Below are 23,696 nucleotides of genomic sequence, written 5' to 3'. Positions count from 1 at the left end.
CTCGAGGGCACTGGGTTTTTTTTTTTTTTTATCTAACTTCTATCCTGTTTTCTTTGTTCTCATGGGTCAAAACCCTTTTATTTTTAATCTTTTGTTATTATTACTAGTAGTAGTATTAGTATCATTTTGTTTATATCTTAATAGGGAAAAATAAAACTAAAGTAGCCTGCCATTTTAACTAAATTTCAGTGTATTTATTGTTTATTTAAAAAATAAAGATATAAAAAATGATAGAAAGATTCTTTTGCAGAGGAAAAATAGTTATAAGAAAATGCAACAAAATGTTAATGACAGTCGTGTATGGAAAAGCTGAAGTGTAAAGACACAGTTCTAAAGAGTTCTTAAAAGTCCCACTCTTCAGCTACTGCTAAAATCATGTTGTCCACTCTCAGCTGCAAAGAAGATGCAACATTTTAGCTGAGCCTCCATAAATATTGTCAAGTCTCTGTTACTAATGAAAAAAAAAAAGGGCAACAGATATTGAGGTAATAACCAGAAGGCTTTGTCACAAGTACCTACTGTATAGCCAGCTCTGTGCCATTTCCAAGTAGAGAAGAAGGTAGGCTGTCTACAATCTTGATCAGTTGCAGAAATGAGATGATACATTTGAAAAAAAAAAAAAAAACACATTTGTGATACTGCTTTATAATCTGTATACTAGTGGGCTTAAGGAATATAGATAAAAATATTGGATGAAAATAATCAGGAAAGACTTCTTGAAAGAGATGAGTCATAAGACAAGATCTAAAGAAGTTCCTCTGAATAAAAATGATTTAAAAAAATCTGTGAAGTATTGGAAATAATCAGCTATTCTCCATCTTGGCTAAGAATACCACAAAGGGAAATGTGCTCATTCCATTTTGGTCCCTTCTTTTTTAAACTGAAAATAGTTTTAACTACAATTTTATGATAGGAATACATCTCCTTGACTTAGTTCAGCAGTTCAGGTTATCAATTCATTTCAATTGCTTTAATTAATCCAGTCTGTGAATGGCAAAAATGAGAAGTAAGATTTGTATCAGTAGAAATACTACAATAGTACTAGGGTGGCAGAAAGTATTCTAATTTTCCAAGAGGGGTCTTTTAAAAAAAAAACTCCTCCCTACCAAAGTATGTCTTCTTTTTTCCTATACAGAAACCACCTTTCAGTCAGTTTATACTAATCCCCTTTATTGTATGCAGTGTAGATTTCTATATTTGCATCTGTTACCTTGTATTGTAATTGTCTGCTTATGAATCTGTTTCTCCTACTAGACCATGTGATATTTGTGTGAAATAACTAGAAAAAAAAATGAAAGAAGGAAGGAAAGAAGGACGAAAGGATGGGTAGATGGAAGGAATGAGAGAGTGGAGGAAGAACAGGAGAGGGAGGGATGAAAAGGGAATAAATGAAAGAAAGAGGACAGAAGGAACAAGAAGGCAGTCTCTAGCAAGTTAGACTTTCTTTTTCTAGGAGGAAAAATCTGATTCCTCAGTGATATCTTTCTAATCCCATTCAAAATTTTTGAATTGTAACAGTCAGAAATTTTATTTGAATAGAGGGGATCTAAAGCAGTTAAATACAATATTGAGTAGCAGTGTTTACTCTTCCCCCTCTAATCAGAGGATAAACCTTGCCAGTATGGAAAGGTTTAGATTTAGCCCCAATGGCGACTAACAGCAACAAGAGTTTACAACCGTAACAACCAACCCAGTGCCCTCAAGTCGATTCCAACTCATAGCGACCCTATAGGCCAGAGTAGAACTGCCCCATAGAGTTTCCAAGAAGCGCCTGACAGATTCGAACTGCCGACCCTTTGGCTAGCAGCTGTAGCACTTAACCACTACACTACCATGGTTTCCACAAGAGTTTAGCTCACCTAAATGCAAGAAAATGAATTGGTATCAAATTATATCCTTTTAAATGAAAAATATGGGATAGCTGAGTTTTAGAAACTATTCCAACATTTTAATCTATGGTGGTCTTTGAAAGTATCTGCTAATTCAATGAATTTGCAATTCTGATAAACTATCCCTTCTGTTTTTCCTTTAAGGAGATCTTCCGATTCCATAGCCACTTCATGGCATTCTTTACATCCCCATTTCTCAGAGTATAGATAAGTGGATTTAGCATGGGGGTGATGGTAGTATAGAACACAGACACAGCCTTATCCAGTGGGAAGGTAGTGGATGGACGGAGATAAATAAAGATACAAGGGACAAAGAAGAAAGTCACTACAGTCAGATGAGATCCACAGGTAGAGAGAACCTTGCGCTGGCTCTCTGCAGGCCGCTTCTGAAGACTAAATAAAATGACTGTGTAGGAGGCCAAAAGAATGAGGAAACACCCCAGGGAGATGAGACCACTATTGGCAATCACCAACATGTTTACCAGGGTTGTATCAGCACAGGCAAGTTTTAGGACTGGGTGGACATCACAAAAGTAGTGATCAATGACTTGAGCATTACAGAAGGGCAGCTGAAAGGTCAGGAAGGTCTGAACAAAGGAATGGCCCAGGGCCCCCAACCAGGACAGTGATGCTAGCACAGAACAAACATTGGCACTCATGATGGTAGTATAATGGAGAGGTTTGCAGATGGCGGCGTAGCGGTCAAAAGCCATAACAGTCAAAACAAAAATCTCAGCACAACCAAAAAAGTGAAAGGTAAACATCTGAGTTACACAGCCCCAGTAGGAAATTATCTTTTTCTCAGAAATGAAGTCTGCAATCATCTTGGGTGCTGTGGCTGAGGAGTAGGCAATGTCCACAAAGGACAGGTTACTGAGGAAGAAATACATTGGTGTGTGGAGCCGGGGGTCAGAAAAGACAGTAAGCAAGATGAGTAGGTTTCCTGCCATGATCATGAAGTAGAAGAGGAGGAATAGGGCAAAGAATATGAGTTGCATTCCAGGATCTTGGGACAGTCCCAGGAATATAAACTCAGTGACATTGTTAACTACTTCCATGGGATCCAGGCAGGACTGGTGGAACGGCTCTGGCTCTCTGCCAAAGTAAACATGTTTAAACCATTATAAGCGTGGTAAAGCTTAACAGGAACAATCTTATGAAAATATTTAAGTGATGCTAAATATAGAAGAGGAAATTCTTCATGTTTCTTGAACATAGCTAATAGATGTTTTTCTGATTATTAGTATTCTTACCAAATTATTGACTCACATTTGATTTTCTGTTCCACTTAGACCTATAGTTCCTTTTATCCAAACAAGAATCTAGAGAATCTGAATTTCTTTCTACTGGATTCAATGTTTTTCCCTAATCACTCCTCCCCCTCCCCTCCCCCTCCCCTCCCCTCCCCTCCCCCTCCCCCTCCCCCTCCCCCTCCCCCTCCCCCTCCCCCTCCCCTCCCCCTCCCCCTCCCCCTCCCCTCCCCCTCCCCCTCCCCCTCCCCCTCCCCTCCCCCTCCCCCTCCCCCTCCTCTTTCTCCTCTCCCTCTCCCTCTCTTTCTCTTTTCCTCTCTTTCTCTTTCCCCTCTCTTTTTCTCTCTCATTAGAAATTCTTTTTGGAGCAAAAACTTAAATTTAAATGGATAAATTAATGTGTGAGATTGAAGATAAAAGCAAGAAATCAGAATCTGAGATCTAAAATTTCTAGTGAGCCATATTATTTTAATAGATACAGATCAACGTTAGAAGAACTAGCCTCTCCTTAATCAAGTGAGGAAGACTCAGTGTTTTGTTTCTAAATTAGATAGAAAGTTTTGGTACGTGTCAAGGTTAAAAGGAACTTTATCAATTAAAAATAAAGGCATATACAGTGACTGAGACCAACTTACACATTGGCCTCTGCTTAACAACAATCCATGCTTATAAACCAACATGAGAGGGGGGAGTCTGAGTCCTAAGCATTGATCTTCATATGGAAATTCCACCTGCTTATCAATAGAAAATACAGGAGTGATCAACCTATACAGAGAAGGACCTCTTTCTACATTGCTCTAAAGATTTGAAAAGTTTAAAAATTTATCAAGGATAATATGTTGCTGTTGATAGCTGCTATCGGGTCAGCCTAAAATGATGGTGACCTTATGCACAATGAGACTGAATATGAGATAATATTCTGAAATATTTTACCTCTCCCCATTATGTGCAATCTATTTGCCTTGAAAAAGCTGGGTAACTCTTTGTCCTTGTAACCCTAGGTAAAAATCTGCAATAAAATTTCCCATAAAAATAATGTCATAAATGGTCAAAAATAAATTAAGTGGTATTATTAGTAATTTCAGAAACCCTGGTGGCGTAGTGGTTAAGAGCAACAGCTCCTAACCAGAAGATTGGCAGTTTGAATCTACCAGGTGCTCCTTGGAAACCGTATGGGACAATTCCACCTTGTCTTACACAGTTGCTATGAGTTGGAATCAACTCTACGGCAAACAGGTTTCGCTTGGTTTTTTATTACTAATTTATGTGATTTTAGCTTTCATACTATAGTCTGTGAATATAATATAAAATAATCACCATTAATGGCATTGTTTCCAAAGGAAAATGCATTCTGAGTTTTAAACAGCAGTCTTGTAAATACATTTTTAAAACATAACACATTTGCAACTTAGAAATTATTTTAACGCATTATCTAGAAAAATAGCATGTTGCAATTTTTTAATTTAGTAAATGATTAATTTTACTTCTTATAGCCTTTTCCTTTAAAAAAAAAGTTCCCTCTTTATCAACTCAGCAACGAAGTCTCTCGTTACAGATAACAGCCTCAAAGAAAAATTAAATAGCTTCTTCCGTTTCAGAATTTAACTGGTCTAATCAGATTATTTAAAAATTGCACCAGGATGTGTAATTTCCATAAATCCGAAGTTCTGTTAAACTACTTCAAGGAACTGAGAGTATATTTTTATGTAATCTGCACGCTAGAGTAACTTGTGGATCCCTGGAAGGGAAATGTGAGCTCTTTTTTTAATTGTACTTTAGATGGAGGTTTACAGACCAAATTAGTTTCTCATCAAACAACTAATACACACCCTGTTTTGTGACATTGGTTACCAACCCCACAACATGCCAACACTTTCCCCTTCTAGACCTTGGATTCCCCATTATCCCATTATCAACTTTTCTGTCCCCTCCTGCCTTCTCATCCTTGCCCCTGGGCTAGTGTACCCATTTAGTCTCATTTTGTGTTATGGGTCTGCCTAATCTTTAGCTGAAGGGTGAACCTCAGAGGGTGTCCAGGAGCCACACTCTCAGGATTTCTCCAGTCTCTGTCAGACCAGTAAGTCTGGTCTTTTTTGTGAGCAAGTCACATTTTAGATAATAAGTTTCAATTAATAAAAAAGAAAAATTAGAACAAATTGCTAGTATTTCTTTGGTGTGAAAAAGAAGGGTTCAAAATGCGTACAAGAACAAAGAATCAACATGAACTAAAAAGGTCAAACAAAAACAACAGCTTAAACCTACCATCAGAATTGTTTTCACTGTGACTACATCTCAAATAGCATGGTTTAATATAATTATAACTTATTAATAACTCCAGTTTGCTGAAGAGTAAACTGAACTGTGTCTTCTGGATTCAGGTTAATGAGCAGTTAATTTTTTCTGAGTTTCCTGTTCTTACTAAATCTTCTAAGGTTCATGAGACATGGTCAGAGGTTATCCCCCACAGTAGTGATCCCTAAGAATCTTGAAGTATAATAGGGGAAGAAAAGTTGTATTGGCATATAGACATTGATATGTTTGATATGTTTTGGTTCTGGTTTTGTTTTCACTGCATGATATCTACCATAACAAGTGAACAAAAAGGACTTGGCTTTGAGTCTTTTCAGATAAAATATTTCACAAAAATTTTACAAGCCTCCCCTAATTAAGAGTTCAGCTGCTAATTAAAAGGTTGGCAGTTAGAATCCAGCAGCCGCTCCTTGGAAACCCTATGGGGCAGTTCTACTCTGTCCTATAGGGTCACTATGAGTCGGAATCGACTTGATGGCAACGGCTTTGTTTTTTTTTTTTTATTTATAATACAATACTATCATAAAATAACATCATATTTGTTTTTTCCAGGCTTCAGTGTCTTTATATTTCCTTCCCCTCAGAGCAGGTGAATTGAAAGTAATATATCAGAAAATCTGTGTTGTAATGAGAGATATAAAAATGCCACATTCAATTAGTGGGATGACAAAGAGAAGGAAAAATCTCTATAGCCGTCCTAGCCTCTTTGCCTTGTGGGGTTAATATCAGAGCCCCACTTTCACAGAGAAAGCAGATTCAAAGTTTTCCTACTTGTCTGCCTAGTTCGTTCAACTTTTTTTTTTTTTTTAAATAGCAAACCTTCTTATGAACAAGTTGTAGATTTTTATGTATCAGGGCTCTGCTGACTTAAAATTCCAACATTTCTCAACACAAGTTATTTTCAACTCTACTTTGTCAATTTAATGTTCATTTTGTGGAAAAAATATTTATTCTTCTGTGTGAAATTATTGAACCTAACTAATCTTTTCTGCATGGCATAGTTCAAAGAGCATTGCATAGAAGCTGAGTGATTTAAGTTTGAGAGCCAACTGAATAACTTTGGGTAAATCCATTTACTTTCTCTGATTCTTGGCTTTCTCATCTATAAAAGATGAATGATAAAATTATATAGTTCACAAAATTGTTGCAGAAATAAAATGAGATCATCCATGTGATATTCTCTGTGTCTGTGAAATGCTTTACTTTATCATTGAAACTGTGAAGGGAGATCTCTGTAGTAAGTAACCCATTGCCGTCGAGCCGATTCTGACTCATAGCGACCCTATAAGACAGAGTAGAACTGCCCCACAGAGTTTCCAAGGAGCATCTGGTGGATCAGAAATGCTGACCTTTTGGTTAGCAGACCTAGGTCTTAACCACTATACCACCAGGGTAGAACGTGTAATTTCATCTATTCAGCTATCATATAAAATTTATATAGTGTAACAAATAAAAACTATTAACATCTATATATAATTGTATTACTGAGACAGTAGATGATCATATCTTGCCATTTCCATGGTAGAAATATTATTAATAGTAGTTAATGTTTACTAAACACTTTACTATGCACTGGATTGTGTACTAAGTTTTTTTTTCATATGTTAATTCTATTCCTACAGCAAGATCGTACTTTTTATCATCCTTATTTCACAGAGTAGAGCATCAAAGTTTGAAGAGGTTAATTAAATTGTCCAATATAACACAGTAAGTGAAGGGGTTAGCTGGCATTTGCATGGTGTTAGTCTGATTTCAGAACCCATGCTATACACATCCACATAAAGCTAAATAAATGAATAAACAAAATTTTCATTAAAATATATATATATATATTTTAAAAGGCCATTGTTCTCTTATGCTGTATAATCCTTTGTCTACAGGATATTCTACATGTCCCTAAAAATTTTGAATGATTTATGACACTATATCAGCCAAATTCTGTTCAGTCATCACCAAGTGGAAAAATCATAAGGGCTGAAAACATGAGTGGGTTAAAAACAAAAAAACTTATATTGTACTCACTATATGCTAAATGTTGTTCTAAGCATTTTACATATATTTATTTATTTCTCACAAAAATCTTATGAGTTAGACTATCACCGTCACCATTACCATCCACATTTCAGAGATGATAAAACTGAAGCATGGAGAAAGTAGATAACTTGTCCAATGTCACAGAGCTAGTGAGTGGCAGAGCTGGTATTTGAAACCTAGACAATGGGGCTTCAGAGTTTGTTTTCTTAATGATTGTGCCTGCTGCAAGGAGCCCTGGTGGCACAATAGTTAACTTCTCGGCTGCTAACCTAATGGTGGGCAATTCAACCCACCAGAAGCTCTTCAGGAGAAAAGACTTGGGGATTTGCTCCCATAAAAATTTCAGCCTAGGAAACCCTGTGGAGCAGTTATACTTTGCCATATAGTGTCCCTATGAGTCAGAATTGACTCAAGGGCATACAACAACAATATGCATGCTGCTAGGGCTGATGGCATCAAAATCACCATATCATCTTACTCACCTGAAAGTCTGAAAAAAACTCCTTTTCTGCTGATTATGAAGAGTCTGGTTTATTCTTTTAAGCATATCAGTATTTAGATATAAAGACTACAGTTGCAACTGGCAAGATCATCATAACATACATAGTTTGTGCTCAACTTTGCTCAAATTAAACTTACAATGGTAATGCATTAACAAAGGATGCCATTTTGATCATAAATCCAGACATTATTTCACCTGGAGGAGATCTGCATGTAAACTAATGATCATAGTTCTCTGTGATAAAGGCAAGGATGCCTTTCCAAAGAATATCACCACTGTGTAGAATTTTGAAAGATGAGTCAAGGTTTACCTAATAATGAAAAAAAAAATTGTGGAGTGTGGAGACAGAAGAGTGAAGAGGGCAGGAAGGACATTCCAGGCCAAGCGAATAGCATACATGCAGATATATTGGTGTAATGGCGTCCTCTGTGGAAAATGCCTATAAGTTTGACATGATACAGGACAGAATCTAAATAAATGTTGGAAGATGAGGCTGGAAAGATGGCAGATCCCAAATCATAAAGATTCTTGGGTGTTAAGCTGGAGAGAGGAATTTATCTTGAATAATTTGGGAGACCATGAAGAAAGATCACTCCCGCATGAGAAGCGCAAGTAGAATGGGAGGTGCTAGAGAATAGTTTTTACAAAGAAGAAGCCTGGAGCCCAGCTAGCCAAGATTCAAGCCTCAGCTCTACCACTAACAGTATTTTAGGCAAGTTGTATGCCTCAGTGTTCTCAACTGTTAGTGTGATAAGAATAGTACCTATCTCATAGGGTACTGTAAGGATTGATTATGTGCAACATATAAAGCACTTATGTATACGACACACTTTAAGTGTGTTACCCATCTTAGCAACTAGAGGTTGATTGGAATCCTGGAGAGGCATAATCTTTGGACACTAATATCCTGAATATGGACATCTTCTAATTCCCATTTATATATATTTCCATGCTTGTTGAAATCCTAGAAAGCACATCCACTGCTGACACCCTTCCAAATATATTCTTTTGACTGAAGCAGTAAGAAAGTATAGCCCATGTCACTGTATGGTTTTCCTTAGAGTTCAAGCAAGGATACTCAAAGATGCTTAGAGTTGCTGTATCCCTCCTGAACAGTGACAACTTGTCTTTATCTGGGATATATCTCAGGAGCACAGAAAATTAACAGTAGTCTAGGACTCATGATATCTTTCTACCATCTTCATTGGGAGAAAGAGGACAGAACTTAATGATAGAAGAACTGGACTTAACTCCCAGCTCTGCCTCTTACAAGCTGTGTGACAGTAACACAAGTTTCCTAACTTCTAGGAACCTCAAGAGTCCTTCCCTCTAGTAAGTTAACAATGTTGCCAGGGTAAGGATCAAATTAGATATAGATGTAAAAGCATCAAGCAATCTACAAACCTAAGTCAAGATTGTTTTGTGGTGGAATTTCAGGAGTATTACTATCAGACATCTGAACTCTGTAGATCAGAAAGTCTATGGAACTAACTGATTATTCTCCCCGGTTTGTCCAGGTTCTTCAGTAAAATTTGGTCTCTCTAGGATGATGCCAAGGAGTATATACTAGTTATAATGGGATCTGTGCTGTTAAAGAAACACCGCTGGTCCTTTATTTAACCCCATAAGTCCACTTAAATTACTTCAGATAGAACAAATAGAAAAGAATGCAGCTTCTGAAATCCTCCAAGAGGGAGCTTTAGTCTTAGTTCTTCCCATGAGTGATTTGAAAAGGAACAAGATCAAACATTCAGGATCTCTTTCTTAATAGCAAGCTCCTTCCTATGGCAAGGTCTTTGCGAGACAGTGTTCTTGACTTCAATATCCCTCATAGAGACATTGTGACACATTTCATGTTTTAATATACCTGGTCAATTGTCATCATTTTATTAACTAACAATTCTTTAAAATTTTACCCATAGAAAGGCTTATAGTCTCAATTTTTTCTGTTCATCTAATTGTCCATAACTAAGTAAGCAATTCACTAATTGTGGGGCTAAGAGATAAGTAAAACTTTGAGAAAATCTACAAATGACTTAAGAAGCCTTCACATAACGCAAGGCAGAGACTTTTAAGTTACGATCTATTTGATCCTCTATAATTCTCAGAGCACTAATATTTATTTACCCTTTCATTCAATCAATATTTATTGAGAACGATCTTTGTTAGGCACTGTTCTGGGAATATAAAAAGATTACTGGAACTCAATTTCTTACATAAAGCCACACGTTTTAGAGTAATACCTTTAAATGACCTTTCAAATTCCCTTTAGACTGAACCATTTCTTATCCAAAAATCCTATACATAGATAAAAAGAATATTAGTGATCACTTGATATTACTCCACTCATTTAACCACTGGTGAAACAAATGAGGTTCAGAGCACAATCTGAATTATCTAGGCTTCACTGTTAGTTTCACCATTAGTTAGGACAAATTCCAGTTGAAATAATACTGATACATGCTTCCAAATGTTGCAAACTGCTCTCTGAATAACTTAATTGAATTACTGAAAGAAATGTTGTAAAGTGGGTGAAGAATTTAAAGATTCCTCCTTATGCCTAAATACGATTTGAATTGATGAAAATTGTCCTTGCCTTTTTCACTGATAGCTGAAGTGCCAGTCCAGATAGGAAACTCACTCTTCTTGAGCGTGGTCCCACAACATGGATTTGGACAACATGAAATCTTGGATCAATAAATCTTCCTGGGATAGAAATGTGATCTCAACTCCATGAGACCGAGGTCTTCTGTATAGTGATTGTTCTCTCATGCGTGTGTAATATTTCTCTTCTACAGGCTAAAGAAACAGTCCGGAATTTGTTCTCACTCTCTCTCTCCCTCCCTCTCCTGCAAAGATAAGTTGTTATGTGTTTAGAGCCATGCCATGGTTGCTGACCTTGGTCTGCAAGAGCCTCTGGGTCTGTGGCTTCCAAGAAGCAGAAATCCTCGGTAATCTTTATGCATCACTGGAACCCTGAGGGAAATGCTGGGCAGTGATTGGGTAGCAGCTAGAGCGTTATCAGACAGAGAAAGGACAAGTGTAATCCTCATTAAATGATTATTTATAAAACTATATGAAGACTATTTGGTAAGTAACGAGTTAATAAATATTCATGTATTGTCACAATTTCCAAATTTATTCAAAGTCGGGGCAAGGGAAAGCGGAGGATGATACTGGGTTGAACCACTAACCCAGCAATAAAATAGTTTCTTTGCTTATGAAACTATTAAAATATTTTACTTTCTTTTAGTAATTACTGCAGCTCATTTGGGCAAACAAAATGTTTAATTTAGTGGCACTGTGAATATACTGCCTCAGTCCCATTATTATATGAATGCGTTTCTAAGGGATTTAGATCAAAAGGGCTTGACCAGAGTTGGCGATTACCTCTGTGAAATCTAGTATAAAATTTATCACTAAATTGCAGTGTAAACTCTTGGGCTAAGCTTAAAGTTCCGTGTGTGCTGAACTTTGGCACAACCGTAATAACAGGAAAAAATGCAGCACTCACCTTAGAGTGATTTTCTGGGGCAAAAAGATCATGTTACATCATAAAAGTGCTTTATGTTGTCGTTATTGTTAAGGTTTATTGCTCTATGAAGCTCTAGGTTACAAAAAAAGTGGCTGTTTAAACAAGGAAATGACTAATTCTGACTGTCCTATTTTCAGTGGATTGGTCTCTCCACACAACAAATTCCTTTTGAGATGAAGGTCTGTGCAGAACACTTTTCTTTCTTCTTCTTCTCTCTCTCTCTAAATCTCTTTTTCCCTTTCTCTAAATTTCTCTCATTCTTTTCTTCCTTCCTAAGTTCCTTTCTTCTTTTGTTTCTTCATTTTTTCCCTGTTGTTCCTTCTTATCTCTCCTTCTTTTATTCTTACCCTTCCTGCCTTTCTTCCTTCAAAAAATCATTTATTGAGCATTTATTTGTGTGAGATACTGTGCTGGACACTGTAGCTACAAAAACCACTGACTAATGAGCAGCCCAACAAGTAAGAAGAAAATAGTAATAAATATGGTAAGTTCTGTGCTAGCTACAGGTATGCACAGCGTGCTGTGAGAATCTGTATGAGAGTCAGTTAATGAAACTCTACTACAGCAGGATCAAAGGTGGCTTCCAAGAAGATGAGACTTTCAATCTGAGTATCCAAAGTGAAAACTGGGTCAGTAATTTAGCAGAGGAAGAAACATGTTCAGCAGCATAGAGGCAAAAGGAACTGCAAATAGTTCAGAGATTTCTACAGTGGGATAGGCTTGGGACAAGACGTGGGAACTAGAATAAACACTTAGTCTCAGAACAAGCTTAGCCACTAAAACTGGGCCTGAGGTTTAGAGTGGTACTATAGCAAAGCTAATACTATGGAGACCCCTGGGTATTATCCTAGATTTTCTTATCCTAATGCATACCCCATAGCCCTACAGACTCCCATGATAATATATTGTATCAGAGTCTGGAACAGGATAGAACTTACAGATGAGAAACTACAGCCTTGAAGAAACAAGAAGAGGATACTGGTAGGAAGAGGAAGTCAGAGAGTTACTCACTTAAGAGATAGAAACTAGAATTTTACTGTATTTATATTATAGGTTTTATATTTCCCTTAAATAACATAAACTCATCAGATTTGTTTAAATGTTTATTTACAGAATAATTAAAAAAAATTCTAGGGAAAAGAAAAAGCATATAGACAATAAATCAATCAATAAAGTGATTGGCTTGACAAATAAAAAATGGATAACCTTGGATAATCTACCTATGAAAGAAAACCCATAAAATTTGGGAAAATATGCAGTTTAATTAATGATAATAAATCAATATTGCTTCATTAGCTGTGACAACTTTACCATGGTAATGTAAAATGTTAACAATAGGGGAAATTGAGTATGAGATAGACAAGAACTCTCTGTATTACCTACGCAACTTTTCTGTAAATCTAAAAGTATTCTAAATTTTTTAAATTATTTTAATTAGGAAATGATGCCATAAAAGCCTTGAAAGTAATGTTAGCCAGAACATTTAAAAAAAAAAAATTAAAATGATTTTTTATGTAATATCTAAAGATATATATATCACCTAACATGAAATCTCTTCTGTCAAGGCTGATATCAATATGAAACCCAGTGCCGATGATATCAATATGAAGAGGGGGGTTATTAAAGTTTTTGCTATCATGTGGCAAAATCATTAGTTCATCTTTCTTTCTTGTCATTCTCCAGGATCAAATAATTGTATAATCTTCTTTCAGCCTACATTTCCTTTTACTTTGCTTGTCACAGTAATGACAGAACCATTAGCAATAATAGCAATATTTGCAGTCACTAATTATTGAGTTCTGACCATCTATAGATACTCTTATTACAGCTTTACAGGTATTACTTTGTTTAGTTTTCTTGAGAACTCTGTGAGGTGGGTACTATTATTGTTCTTGTTGTAAGACAAGAAACAGTCGAGAGAGTAAGTCCCTTGTTCTCTAGTAAGTGGTGGAGCTGGGCCATGATGAGGCTGTCCAACTCCAGAGTCTACACTTTTGACCTCTCTACTTCACCATCTCCAATTGTCTAGGGTCACATATTGCCCTAGAATACTTTTCACTTTCCTTTAGTTGATGCTGAGGGAGTCTATAATTGAATATTTAGATGATATGTTTGGTGGATGATACAAATAGCAAGATGTCTACCACATTTCCAGGCAAATAAAAGGCATTTGACAAATAGTTGTTGAACTAATTAATGCATAATTACTTGATAATGAATTAATGAGTGAGAAATGAATGAATGTTACAAGATACTAAAATCACTAGGATAATTAGAGGAACATCTTCCAGATTTTTTTTTTCTCTAAGTTAGTGGTAAATGTTGGGATGGCATGCTGATTTCTTTCTAACAACACCTCGTGGTTTCTAGGGCTTTTAGAAGGAAAAATTTGGCAGTGAGGTGGGGGGGGGGGAAGTAAAATTCCTTAATTTACATAAACGTATTGGCCCATTGGACAATGTATACTTTGGAATTAGGCTATAAATGTGCATAACTTTAATTCCCATGATGTATCCTGGAAATATGAAGTCAAAAAATTCTGCCATGATTTCATGAATCAGAATTGCTTTGTCTCCTTTCAGTTATTTCAATATCCCAAAGGGTCACAGGTCCTCAAAACAGGGGGCAGACTCACCTCAAATACCTGTGGGACCCAATGTAAAAATGAACCATATGTCTAAAGACTTAAAAGTTATAAGTCAAACTGACAAAATTAAAAAGAAATTCTTATACTCTCATAACAACCGAAAGGCCAGTTGCAAATTTACTATCCTCAGCCTCCTGGATGTTCTATGCCAGGATATAACGGTGGAGAGAGAGCAGAGCTCCAGCCCCCGGCTCCCAGCGGCTCTGCTTCTCATTCCGAGCTCCACCGCGCTCTCATGCGTGAACGTGGTGCTGCAAGCTCACGCCCAGGCTCCGGCCACGGGCTTTACACACAGCGCCCCTCGGCCGCCCCTCCGGCTTGGGGTGCACACCCCAGGGGGGGAGGACGGACCCAAAGAAAGCACCCAGGAAGGGCCTGGAAGCAGGATCAGGCATCTGAGAAGGGAACTCTGGAGCTCCAGGTACCCGGATAATATCAGTCATGTACAGTCAGGAAAACGGAAACTTTACCAATTATATTAATAAAGAAAATTTAATACAGGTAATTGGTCAAACATGGATTAGAAGATTGAAAATGCAAAAGGAAATACACAAAATTCTTGATTTTCTGAATATAATGCTACCATTTCCAGCTGTTGAAGTCCTGGTTGCCCTGTGGTTACTGCTAACCAAAATGTTAGTTTGAATTCACCAGCTGGTCCTTGGAAACCCTCCAGGGCAGTTCTACTCTATCCTACAGGGTTTCTGTGAGTCAGAATCAACTCAACATTTAAAAGGGTTTTCCAAGACCCTAAACTTTGCTACAAAGGAGGAGCATCAGAAATGAAGGATGCTGCAGCCAGCTGGTGCTAAAAGAAAGCCTGGAGCTTCATGTGCCTGGCTGACACACATCACTCTCTGATTGGCAGTTTCCGCCTGTCTGCTCTTCTGGGTATTCTTTGTAGTCAAAGGAGCCCTGTGGAAATGTCGAGGAGAGTAAAGTGAAGAGAGGAGTGTTTGATCTGTAGTAGGGATGCCATTCCCACCCTAAACCATCCTATGTGGAAATCACCCAATGGCAGCCTTCTTCCTGGCTCATGAGGAGTCCTTCTGTGCACAGACAGACATAATTTCTTAAAGAAAAAGTCATTAAGTCTCTCACCAAAATGAAAATTCAATCCTTGTTCCAACATAAGGAAAGCTCTTACATGATCAGAATATTGCAAATTACCCAGTAAATCCTACTAATACTGGAGTTTCAGATTTTTTTTTTTTTTGCTGAGGGTTGCTTTTGGCTAGCTAACTAAAAAACTCCTCTCCATAACAGCTGATTTGGAAATAAAGTGAGCTAACATAAAAATGGATCCTAGTGGCACAGTGGTCAGGAGCTTGGCTGCTAACCAAAAGGCTAGCAGTTTGAATCCATTAGCCACTACTTGGAAACTCTATGGGGCAGTTCTACTCGGTCCTATAGGGTCATTATGAGTTGGAATCGACTCAACAGTGATGGGTTTTTATGTTTAATACAAAAACATCACTAAAAGTTGATAGATAGGTTTTTATTTATTAAATCAAATATCTATCTATAGCCATGAAAAGTTGTAGGAGCTGTATGTATGTCAGAAATAGACAACTTAAATATAAACATTTAAGTAACTTCTTTGTTTTTCAGATATCCTAGCTCTGAAGCTCCTAAACAGATATAATGGAAATTAAGAATTAGACCAGATAATGGAGATAAACACTCTTTCTGGAGAGCAAAATATTAATTTGATATTAATTTTATAAAATTACTAGTTTCATTAGTTGGTTACACTTTTTCTAAGCCATCTTAGGTAGGTCAGTTAATAACCCTGGAGTTCATTTATAAAAATGAAGTTGAATAATGTAACCTACTCCTCAAAGCACTTTTGAGACTCAGTGGTAATAACTACAAGCACTAAAAGGGCAGGGATCAGGTGGATAAGTACATTAAGCCCATAGCTTTTTTTCTTTCTCTTTTCTTTTAAGCTCAAAACTCTTAAACGCTATGAGCAGTCAAAGAGCCAGTTTATCAGCTAAAATTTCACCCAAGGAAAATCTCAAGGTGAAAAAGGATGTGTCCTCTAGAGAGGCCTCTGCAACAGAATACTAATAGCTTCTATCACCCAAGGACTCCCAGACTTCCTTTCTCTCACATGCAAACTGGGTTAAGAGCATATGTTCAGACAAGTGAGTTGTTCAACTGCATTTCTAAAATTTGGCATAATATAGAACACCATTCCTTGGTGCACATTAATATATAGGGTGATTAGTGCTGTTTTCAGGGTTGGTTAGAAACAGGGCAAAAGGAATTCACACAGCTCCAGAAGAAACTCTGATGAGACACCGGAAGAAATGTTCTGATATTTAGGCATTGTTAAACCTTAGAAAAGCAGGACTGTAAGTCCTGCGTGGAGGTGGAATGTCTTCTTTTATTTGAAAAGGTAAAATGAGTTGAATAAATAGAGCCTGTGTACAGACAAAAGGACAGAAGGATTGATATTTCAAGTGACCTCTGACCCTAGCACTCAATAATGCCTCTTAATATTCATAGTCCAGTATGTGGTCCTGAGTTCCCTGCTTAATATGTAACACCCAAAAAAAGCCACCTATGCTTCCCAGTTATACTCTAGAGCAGTGTGTTGTAATTTTTATGCCATCTTCTCTTTTATCCCAAAGTCACCAAATTGATTTTTATTCATTCATTTATTCTCTGGTACAGGATGAGTTAAGAGCACCTCAAGAAAGAGTATGCTTTCTAAGTTGTCTCTTCTTGTTTATCCTTCAACAAAGCAGCAGAATGCCACATGCTTTTTTTCTCAGCTTCTGCATAGCTGTTTTCATATCAGTATTTCTAAGTGTGTAGATGAGGGGGTTCAACATAGGTGTGATCACTGTATAAAATATAGCAAATACCTTATCCACGGAGAAGCTGCAGAAAAGTCTCAAGTAGATGAATATACATGGCACAAAGATCAGGCTGACCACTGTTAGGTGAGAGGCACAGGTAGAAAGTGCCTTTCTCTGGCCCTGGCAGAAGCGAGTCCTCAGGGTCATTGGTATGACCGCATAGGAGAATAACAAGACCAAGAAGCAGATGAGAGATAGCAAACCACTGTTGGAGACCATCAGCACCTCTACTACATAGCTGTTCATGCAGGCCAGTTTGATGACCTGTGGGACATCACAGTAGAAGTTGTCCAGTTCATTGGGACTGCAGAAGGGCAGTTGGTTGACCACAACTACCTGTGTGATGGAATGGATGAAGCCACCACACCAGCAAGCAAAAACCAACTGAAGGCATAGCTGGCGGTTCATGGCAGTCAGGTAGTGCAAAGGGTTACAGATGGCAACATACCTATCATAGGCCATGTCTGTCAGCAGAAACATCTCACTGGTTCCCAGAAAGTGGAGGAAGTAGATCTGGGCCAGGCACCCTGAAAAAGAGATGGTTTTGCCCTGTCTTAGGAAATCTCCTAACATCTTAGGCACAGTGACACAGCTCAGGAATAAGTCAATGCAGGAGAGATAGCCCAAAAAATAGTACATGGGAGACTGGAATGGGTGGGCATCAGCCTACACTGCCACCACTATGAAGAAATTTTCCAGGACAACAGCCATGTAAAACATCAGAAATAGTGAGAAGAGAAATAGTTGCAGTTCCCAAGAGGATGATAGACCCAGGAGAACAAATTCTGACACCTTCGAATCATTTCCATTTTTCATCAAGCCAAGAACACCAAGTGACCTAGAGAAGAAAAAAAAAAAAAATCATATTGGAACAAGAGTCTTACGTAAGACAAAAGGCAAAAAATATATATCTGTGTTATCAGATTTTGATTTTGGGCATTTATAGAATCATATCCCAAGATGAAAAGAACTTAACTTCTGAAAGGTAGAAAGTGTACACTCCTGTTCAGATATAACAAGAATTTTTTTTTTATCTCTTCCAATTCTAGTTCTGAAATGCTTTTTAATTATATTTTCAACAACTGGGAAGGGAGACAATGATCTAGACATGAAGGTGATTACAGCAAGTGGATTATTCTATTTTTTAAATAGAGAGATGTAATAATATACTTTAAGGACTGGAAGGAAGTATCCAGAGTCAATTTCCTGCTCTACTCCCCTCCAGTGGAGTGACCTCTGGCAAGAGGTTAAACCGTTCTGAGTTTTAGTCTTTGTTTATTCAGTCCAGGGCCTCTAACTGTTTCAAACTGGTTCAGTCATGGTCAACAAAGCGAAACTGGAACAGACCTGAATTTTTATAGTTTGGGTGCTCTGGAATGATCACTGGAATGGGAAAATTATGAGTCAAAGCCCTGGAATGGGAAACTTGGAAGAGATATAGTGAGCCCTTTTGGAACCCTGATGTGTGAGGCTGAATTTGCCAACACTGTGGAGAGCGACACAATTTCAAAGCAGTATAGTTGAGAGCCATCTTTGAGTGGGGCACCGCTATTTCCAGCTCTGCTCAAAATCTGATGGGCAACACATACACTACTCTTGTTTTCTAAGAGGGAGATTAGATTTCTAGCAGGGATTGAACCATAATTTTTCTCATTCTGGTTACCGTTCCAGTTCATCCAAATTTTAAAAATTCAGGTCTGTTCTGGTTTCACTTTCATGGCCATTACTGAACCAGGAAGAACCGTTTTGAAGACTTGATACAATCTAATGTAGGGATAATAATGTCTCACAAGGTCATTTTGAGAGTCAAATGTAATATGTCTATGAGCACCACAAAAAATAATTGACTAAGTTTCTCAAGGTGAGGGTATATTTCTTACCCATCTTTGTACTCCATTACAATGTCTACTGTATAGCTAACCTCTTGCCATTGAGTCGATTCCAACTCATAGTGACCCTATAGAACACATTAGAACCATCTCACAGGATTTCCGAAGATGTCATCTTTACAGAAGCCAACTGCCACATCCTTCTCCCAAGAGCAGCTGGTGGGTTCAAATCACTGACCTTTCAATGAATAGCTCAGTGTTCAACCACTGCACCACAAGGGCTTCTTTACTGCATCGTAGGAGCTCAAGTATCTATCATATTAAATGAACAATACTTTGTAAATTACAAAGTGGTATTTTGTACAAATGTTACTAAACCAAAACCAAACCAAACCAAACCCAGTGCCGTCGAGTCAATTCTGACTCATAACAACCTTATAGGACAGAGTAGAACTGCCCCATCGAGTTTCCAAGGAGCGCCTGGCGGATTCAAACTGCCAACCCTTTGGTTAGCAGCCATAACACTTAACCACTACGCCACCAGGGTTTCCCAAATGTTACCAGTTATTATAAATGTATATACTAGAAAACTTGAATCACATAGGAAGTATTAAAAAGAAGCTTGCATCTTTATTATCCCAGGTCACGCATTGGGGAAGTTTGTAAAGATTGGGTAAGAAGAAATAAAATCTTTACCTTGAAAGTTTAGGGAACCATCAGACTCAGTGTAAGTAGGACAGTGGCTGGAACATACTACTCACCAAGAGAAGAGATGATGGGCAACATCCCATGCTACTGAAACATGTACAAAACAGCCTACCATGACCCAGTTATAGGAAAGGATAATAAGAGGATCAGAATTATGTGCTTCTGGATTTTCAACAACCACTAGCATACTTTAAGAGAAATAAATGATACATTAAAACAGTCATCTTTCTCCTGCTATACATTCACCCTCAGCATTGGATGGGAATATCCTGGATCACAAATAAAAAATTAGAGAGCAATGATACATTTTTTTTCCATTGAAGTGATTAAGAGTTAGCAGGTTCTCCTCTGTCTAGATTAGGGTATTTGTTGTCTAAAACAATCTCTAGACAAAATATGAAGTGAGACAAAATTTGTTTTGTCTGCCCCTTTTACCTATTCTCAAGTCATCCACGAAAGAGTATCTGATAAAATAATTCATACTAGGGTGTCAGGGATTTACACAGAGAATGCAGAAAGGTACCTAGATTTAAAAAAAACAAAAACAAAACAATGCCAAGAGATCTCTCTAGGATATCATTTCAAGTGGCAGAGAGATTTGGGGCCTGGAGAATTTTGGATGCGTTTCTCACACCACATATGTGTCCATCCTCTTCACCTGCCTATAGAGCAGGTGCACTGGTGCCTCTGAATCTATAGACTCAAAATTAATGGAAGGAATCACTCGCCCTCTAGAATCAGTTAGAACACAAAACAAAGCGAAAAAGCCTGGATGGGAAGTCACGTGCTATCACACTTACAGCCCTACTTGAGTTCTGCTCTATTTAAAAATTTCCAGTCTTCCTTGAGTATACCAAAGATTGTGAATTTTCATGTGGATGTGACATTCTGATCTTCTTTCCAGTTATTATCTAAATTGTCTGATTAACAGAGGTCAAACTCTCACTAATATTCTGGATCTAATTTCCAACATCATTATGGGAAAACTGGAAAGAGTCTGAGAAAGAACAACCAAAGTTATAAAAATACTGAAAAGCAGAATCCAAAGGGCTGTGTAATTTAGTCTCAGAATATGCTCGAGAAATCACGAGTTCTTAAAGTGAAGAGTTAATATTTGAAGGGTAGTCGTTTGTATTGTACACTTGTTATTTACACAGAATAGATACAGAGAAATGCAAATTTGTATTGAAACAGACAAGGTAAGAAACCAGAAAGGTGGAATAAAAGGAGAGTGTGTAATATATATTACAAGCAAATTTTAAAACAAAATATTTTTAAGCCCTAGTCTATGACATACCTCTTTAAAGTGATATTTAACTTCAGATAATTTCGTACAATAAATATTTTTGAATAGTTCCTAGGATGTTGCTGTAATAGGATTTTGGCTAATAGTAATTACAACTTTATATTTTCATAAGATAAAATGGACAACCTGCCTGGTGTGAATGTGTCCCGTGAGGCTGTTTCTAACAGCAGCAGTGGTTTATCTCTATTCTCCTCTCCCACCTAAGTGCCTGCCACCACCCCTTGGAAGATTCGATGGACATGAACCCCCTGAGGCTCCAAAACTGTCTTTTTGTCACAAACGAAAGGCCAACAAAGAGTATCGCTTTAAGGTGGATAGTAATGAAAATGAGCACCAGTTATCTTTAAGAACGGTCAGTTTAGGCGCTGGTGCAAAAGGTGAATTGCACGTTGTTGAAGCAGACGACAATGAATTATGAAGGCTATGCCATTAAAGTAACATTGGCAACTGTAAAAATATCTGTACAGCCCACAGTCTCCCTTGGGGGCTTTGAAATCACGCCACCTTGGGCCTTAGGCTGAAGTCTGGCTCAGCGCTTGTGCACATTAGTGGACAGCTCTTAGCAGCTGTGGAGGAAGATGCAGAGTCAGATGATGAAGAGTATAAGGATGTGAAACTCTTAGGTATATTACGAAAGCCATCGGCCCCTGCAGGTGATAACAAGATCCCACAGAAAAAAATGGACCTTGCTGCTGATGGAGACTATGATCATGATGATGACGATGATGATTTTGATGAGGAAGAAACTGAAGAAAAGTATCTGGTGAAGAAATGTATACTGGATACTCCAGCCAAAAATGCGCAAAAATCTAACTAGATTGGAAAAGACTCAAAACCGTCAATACCAAGATCGTGAAGTCAAGAACCCTTCAAAAAACAGGAAAAAAAAAAAAAACCTAAAACACCAAAAGGAACTAGTTCTGTAGAAGACATTAAAGCAAAAATGCAAGCAAGTATAGAAAAATCACACTAAACAGTCCTGGGCATGACTGGTAAACTAAACCCAATGTTGAGGAGAGGAAAAGGAGAGACAAACATAGTCCATACTGAGTATCATGAACAATCCGGACTGAAGGCTTCTATTTTAATCTCAATCCCCTTTCTTGATTTGCCACCCACTCACACCCCCTTGCAGGCTGGAAGGAATCTCACTCTTGATTTCCTAAAGACTTTCCTTTGACTGCTGTGATTTAGTGAACTGTTTCTGCTCTCTTAGTACTTGTGCATTTATCTTTTTGACCATGTAGCTCCCTAGGTGCTCAATAAATATTTGAATAAATCAGACAAATGACAACAACAACATCAAAAAAATAGACCACCCTGTACCTTGGTTATTTGAATTGTATTCAAGGAAAGGGCTGAATACTAGTTATTCTAGGATTTTCTTACCAGCTTGAGGAATTTTCTCCCTTTAGATAATATGAAAAAATAATGCTAACCAAGATAGAAAGTTCACTTTGGGTGTTAATAAAATTGCCACATTTGGTGAAGAACTCTTCCAGTTTCTATTTTTCTGAGGTCTCTAATTACAATAAGAAGCTCAGCCTATTACTGTGAATAATGAAAACAGCATTATGTTTGTCATCATGAATGAATGTCCATCCCCAAAAACCATCTCCCACCACAACAGTTTCTGATGTCAAACCCCTCCAGGAGCCACGGAAGAAATGTTCAAGAATGGCAGCTCCATCACTACTTTGCTAGCAGTAGAGTAGGATCAGGCCAAATCAAAATTTCATGCTTCACAACCTAAAACTAACCTAGAAAAATTACAAATGGTAATAAAAATATTTTTAGGTTACAAAAATAAGCTGAAGGAGTTGAGAATACTTAATAAGAAATTAAAGGCTTTATGGAAAGGCCCACTGCTGAATGGAGGGAGAAAACTATACAATGAAGGTCTTTAAATAACCAAGGGCTATGAGGGAAAGCCAAGCAGCTATTCTCTAGTTTTTTCTAAGCGGGGAACCAGAGAAGTCTATGAGGACAACACTGAGAGGGAGAGTAAAGTTTTTCTCATGGGAATTGTACATTTTTTATTTGTTGTTTGTTTTTTACGTCAGAGTATTGGTATTTTTACTGTTGATTTTTGTCTGTGTTGAACAGAAAGCATTCTGTCTTACAGTAAGAAACCAGACTACACTGAGGACAGAAAAAGATGTGCCCGTTGGAATTTAAATTTCATGTTTTTAGGGGTATGTACTATGTTTTCTAATTTCTCCTGAAATACAAGAAATGGTCACCATTAGTTGGAGATGGTGCTCGTGATAAAATTTCCTGAGAAGAACATAACCTTTCTGCTCTAAACATTTTTGGCCTGTTTCTACATTTTAAGTTGCATTGGGTGGTGGAGTGAACAGAATTTAGTAAAAAAGCAACTAAAATAATTAAAGGAATAAAAAATAGCATCTAGGAGGGACTGTGGTAGCATTAGGTAGTCTGAAGAGAATATTAACATGAATCCATTGCCTTTTTATATAAAGTCCATATCTTATCCAAACCTTATAACCACCTACCGTGATGCCACCAGCCCTAGGCTTCCCTGATGCTATGAGAATTTCATAGTTCTGTGAATGCTTCTAGATGTTAAACCTATAACAACAATACTCAAAAGACTTCCTAAATTTAAAACTGATGTCAGAATATATTTTTTTAAAGGGGGGTAGGGTAGGGACAACAGGAGGCATAAAAATGGTATCAGAGACAGAAAGAAGGGCATGTAGCTTTCAATAAACACATCTGAGAAACTTATATCATTGCATGTCAGAAGTTGTGCGGTTTCAAGGAAGGAAAATGTTACCCTCCCTTCTCACCAG

The 23,696-nt window shown here is 37.6% G+C and overlaps 2 protein-coding genes and 1 pseudogene across 2 annotated transcripts; 1 reads left to right on the top strand and 2 right to left on the bottom strand.

The window, feature by feature from the left end:
- Positions 1-671: 671 nt before the first annotated feature.
- LOC135232538 (olfactory receptor 4S2-like) lies at positions 672-3,271 on the bottom strand. The gene has a single exon (XM_064291922.1). It carries the CDS (start codon positions 2,945-2,947, stop codon positions 2,009-2,011), a length of 939 nt encoding a protein of 312 aa, XP_064147992.1. The 5' UTR covers positions 2,948-3,271; the 3' UTR covers positions 672-2,008.
- A 13,640-nt stretch (positions 3,272-16,911) lies between these two features.
- Positions 16,912-17,868, bottom strand: LOC135232537 (olfactory receptor 4Q3-like). Its single transcript, XM_064291921.1, is given in 1 exon segment — positions 16,912-17,868. A coding segment is annotated over 1 exon segment (942 nt). The 5' UTR covers positions 17,854-17,868.
- A 3,156-nt stretch (positions 17,869-21,024) lies between these two features.
- LOC135232536 (nucleophosmin-like) lies at positions 21,025-22,277 on the top strand (annotated as a pseudogene).
- The last annotated feature ends 1,419 nt before the right edge of the window (positions 22,278-23,696 follow it).

The sequence above is a fragment of the Loxodonta africana genome, chromosome 10 (genome assembly GCF_030014295.1).
Source record: "Loxodonta africana isolate mLoxAfr1 chromosome 10, mLoxAfr1.hap2, whole genome shotgun sequence".
Classification (NCBI taxonomy): domain Eukaryota; kingdom Metazoa; phylum Chordata; class Mammalia; order Proboscidea; family Elephantidae; genus Loxodonta; species Loxodonta africana.
This window is presented reverse-complemented; position numbering and strand designations above follow the sequence as displayed.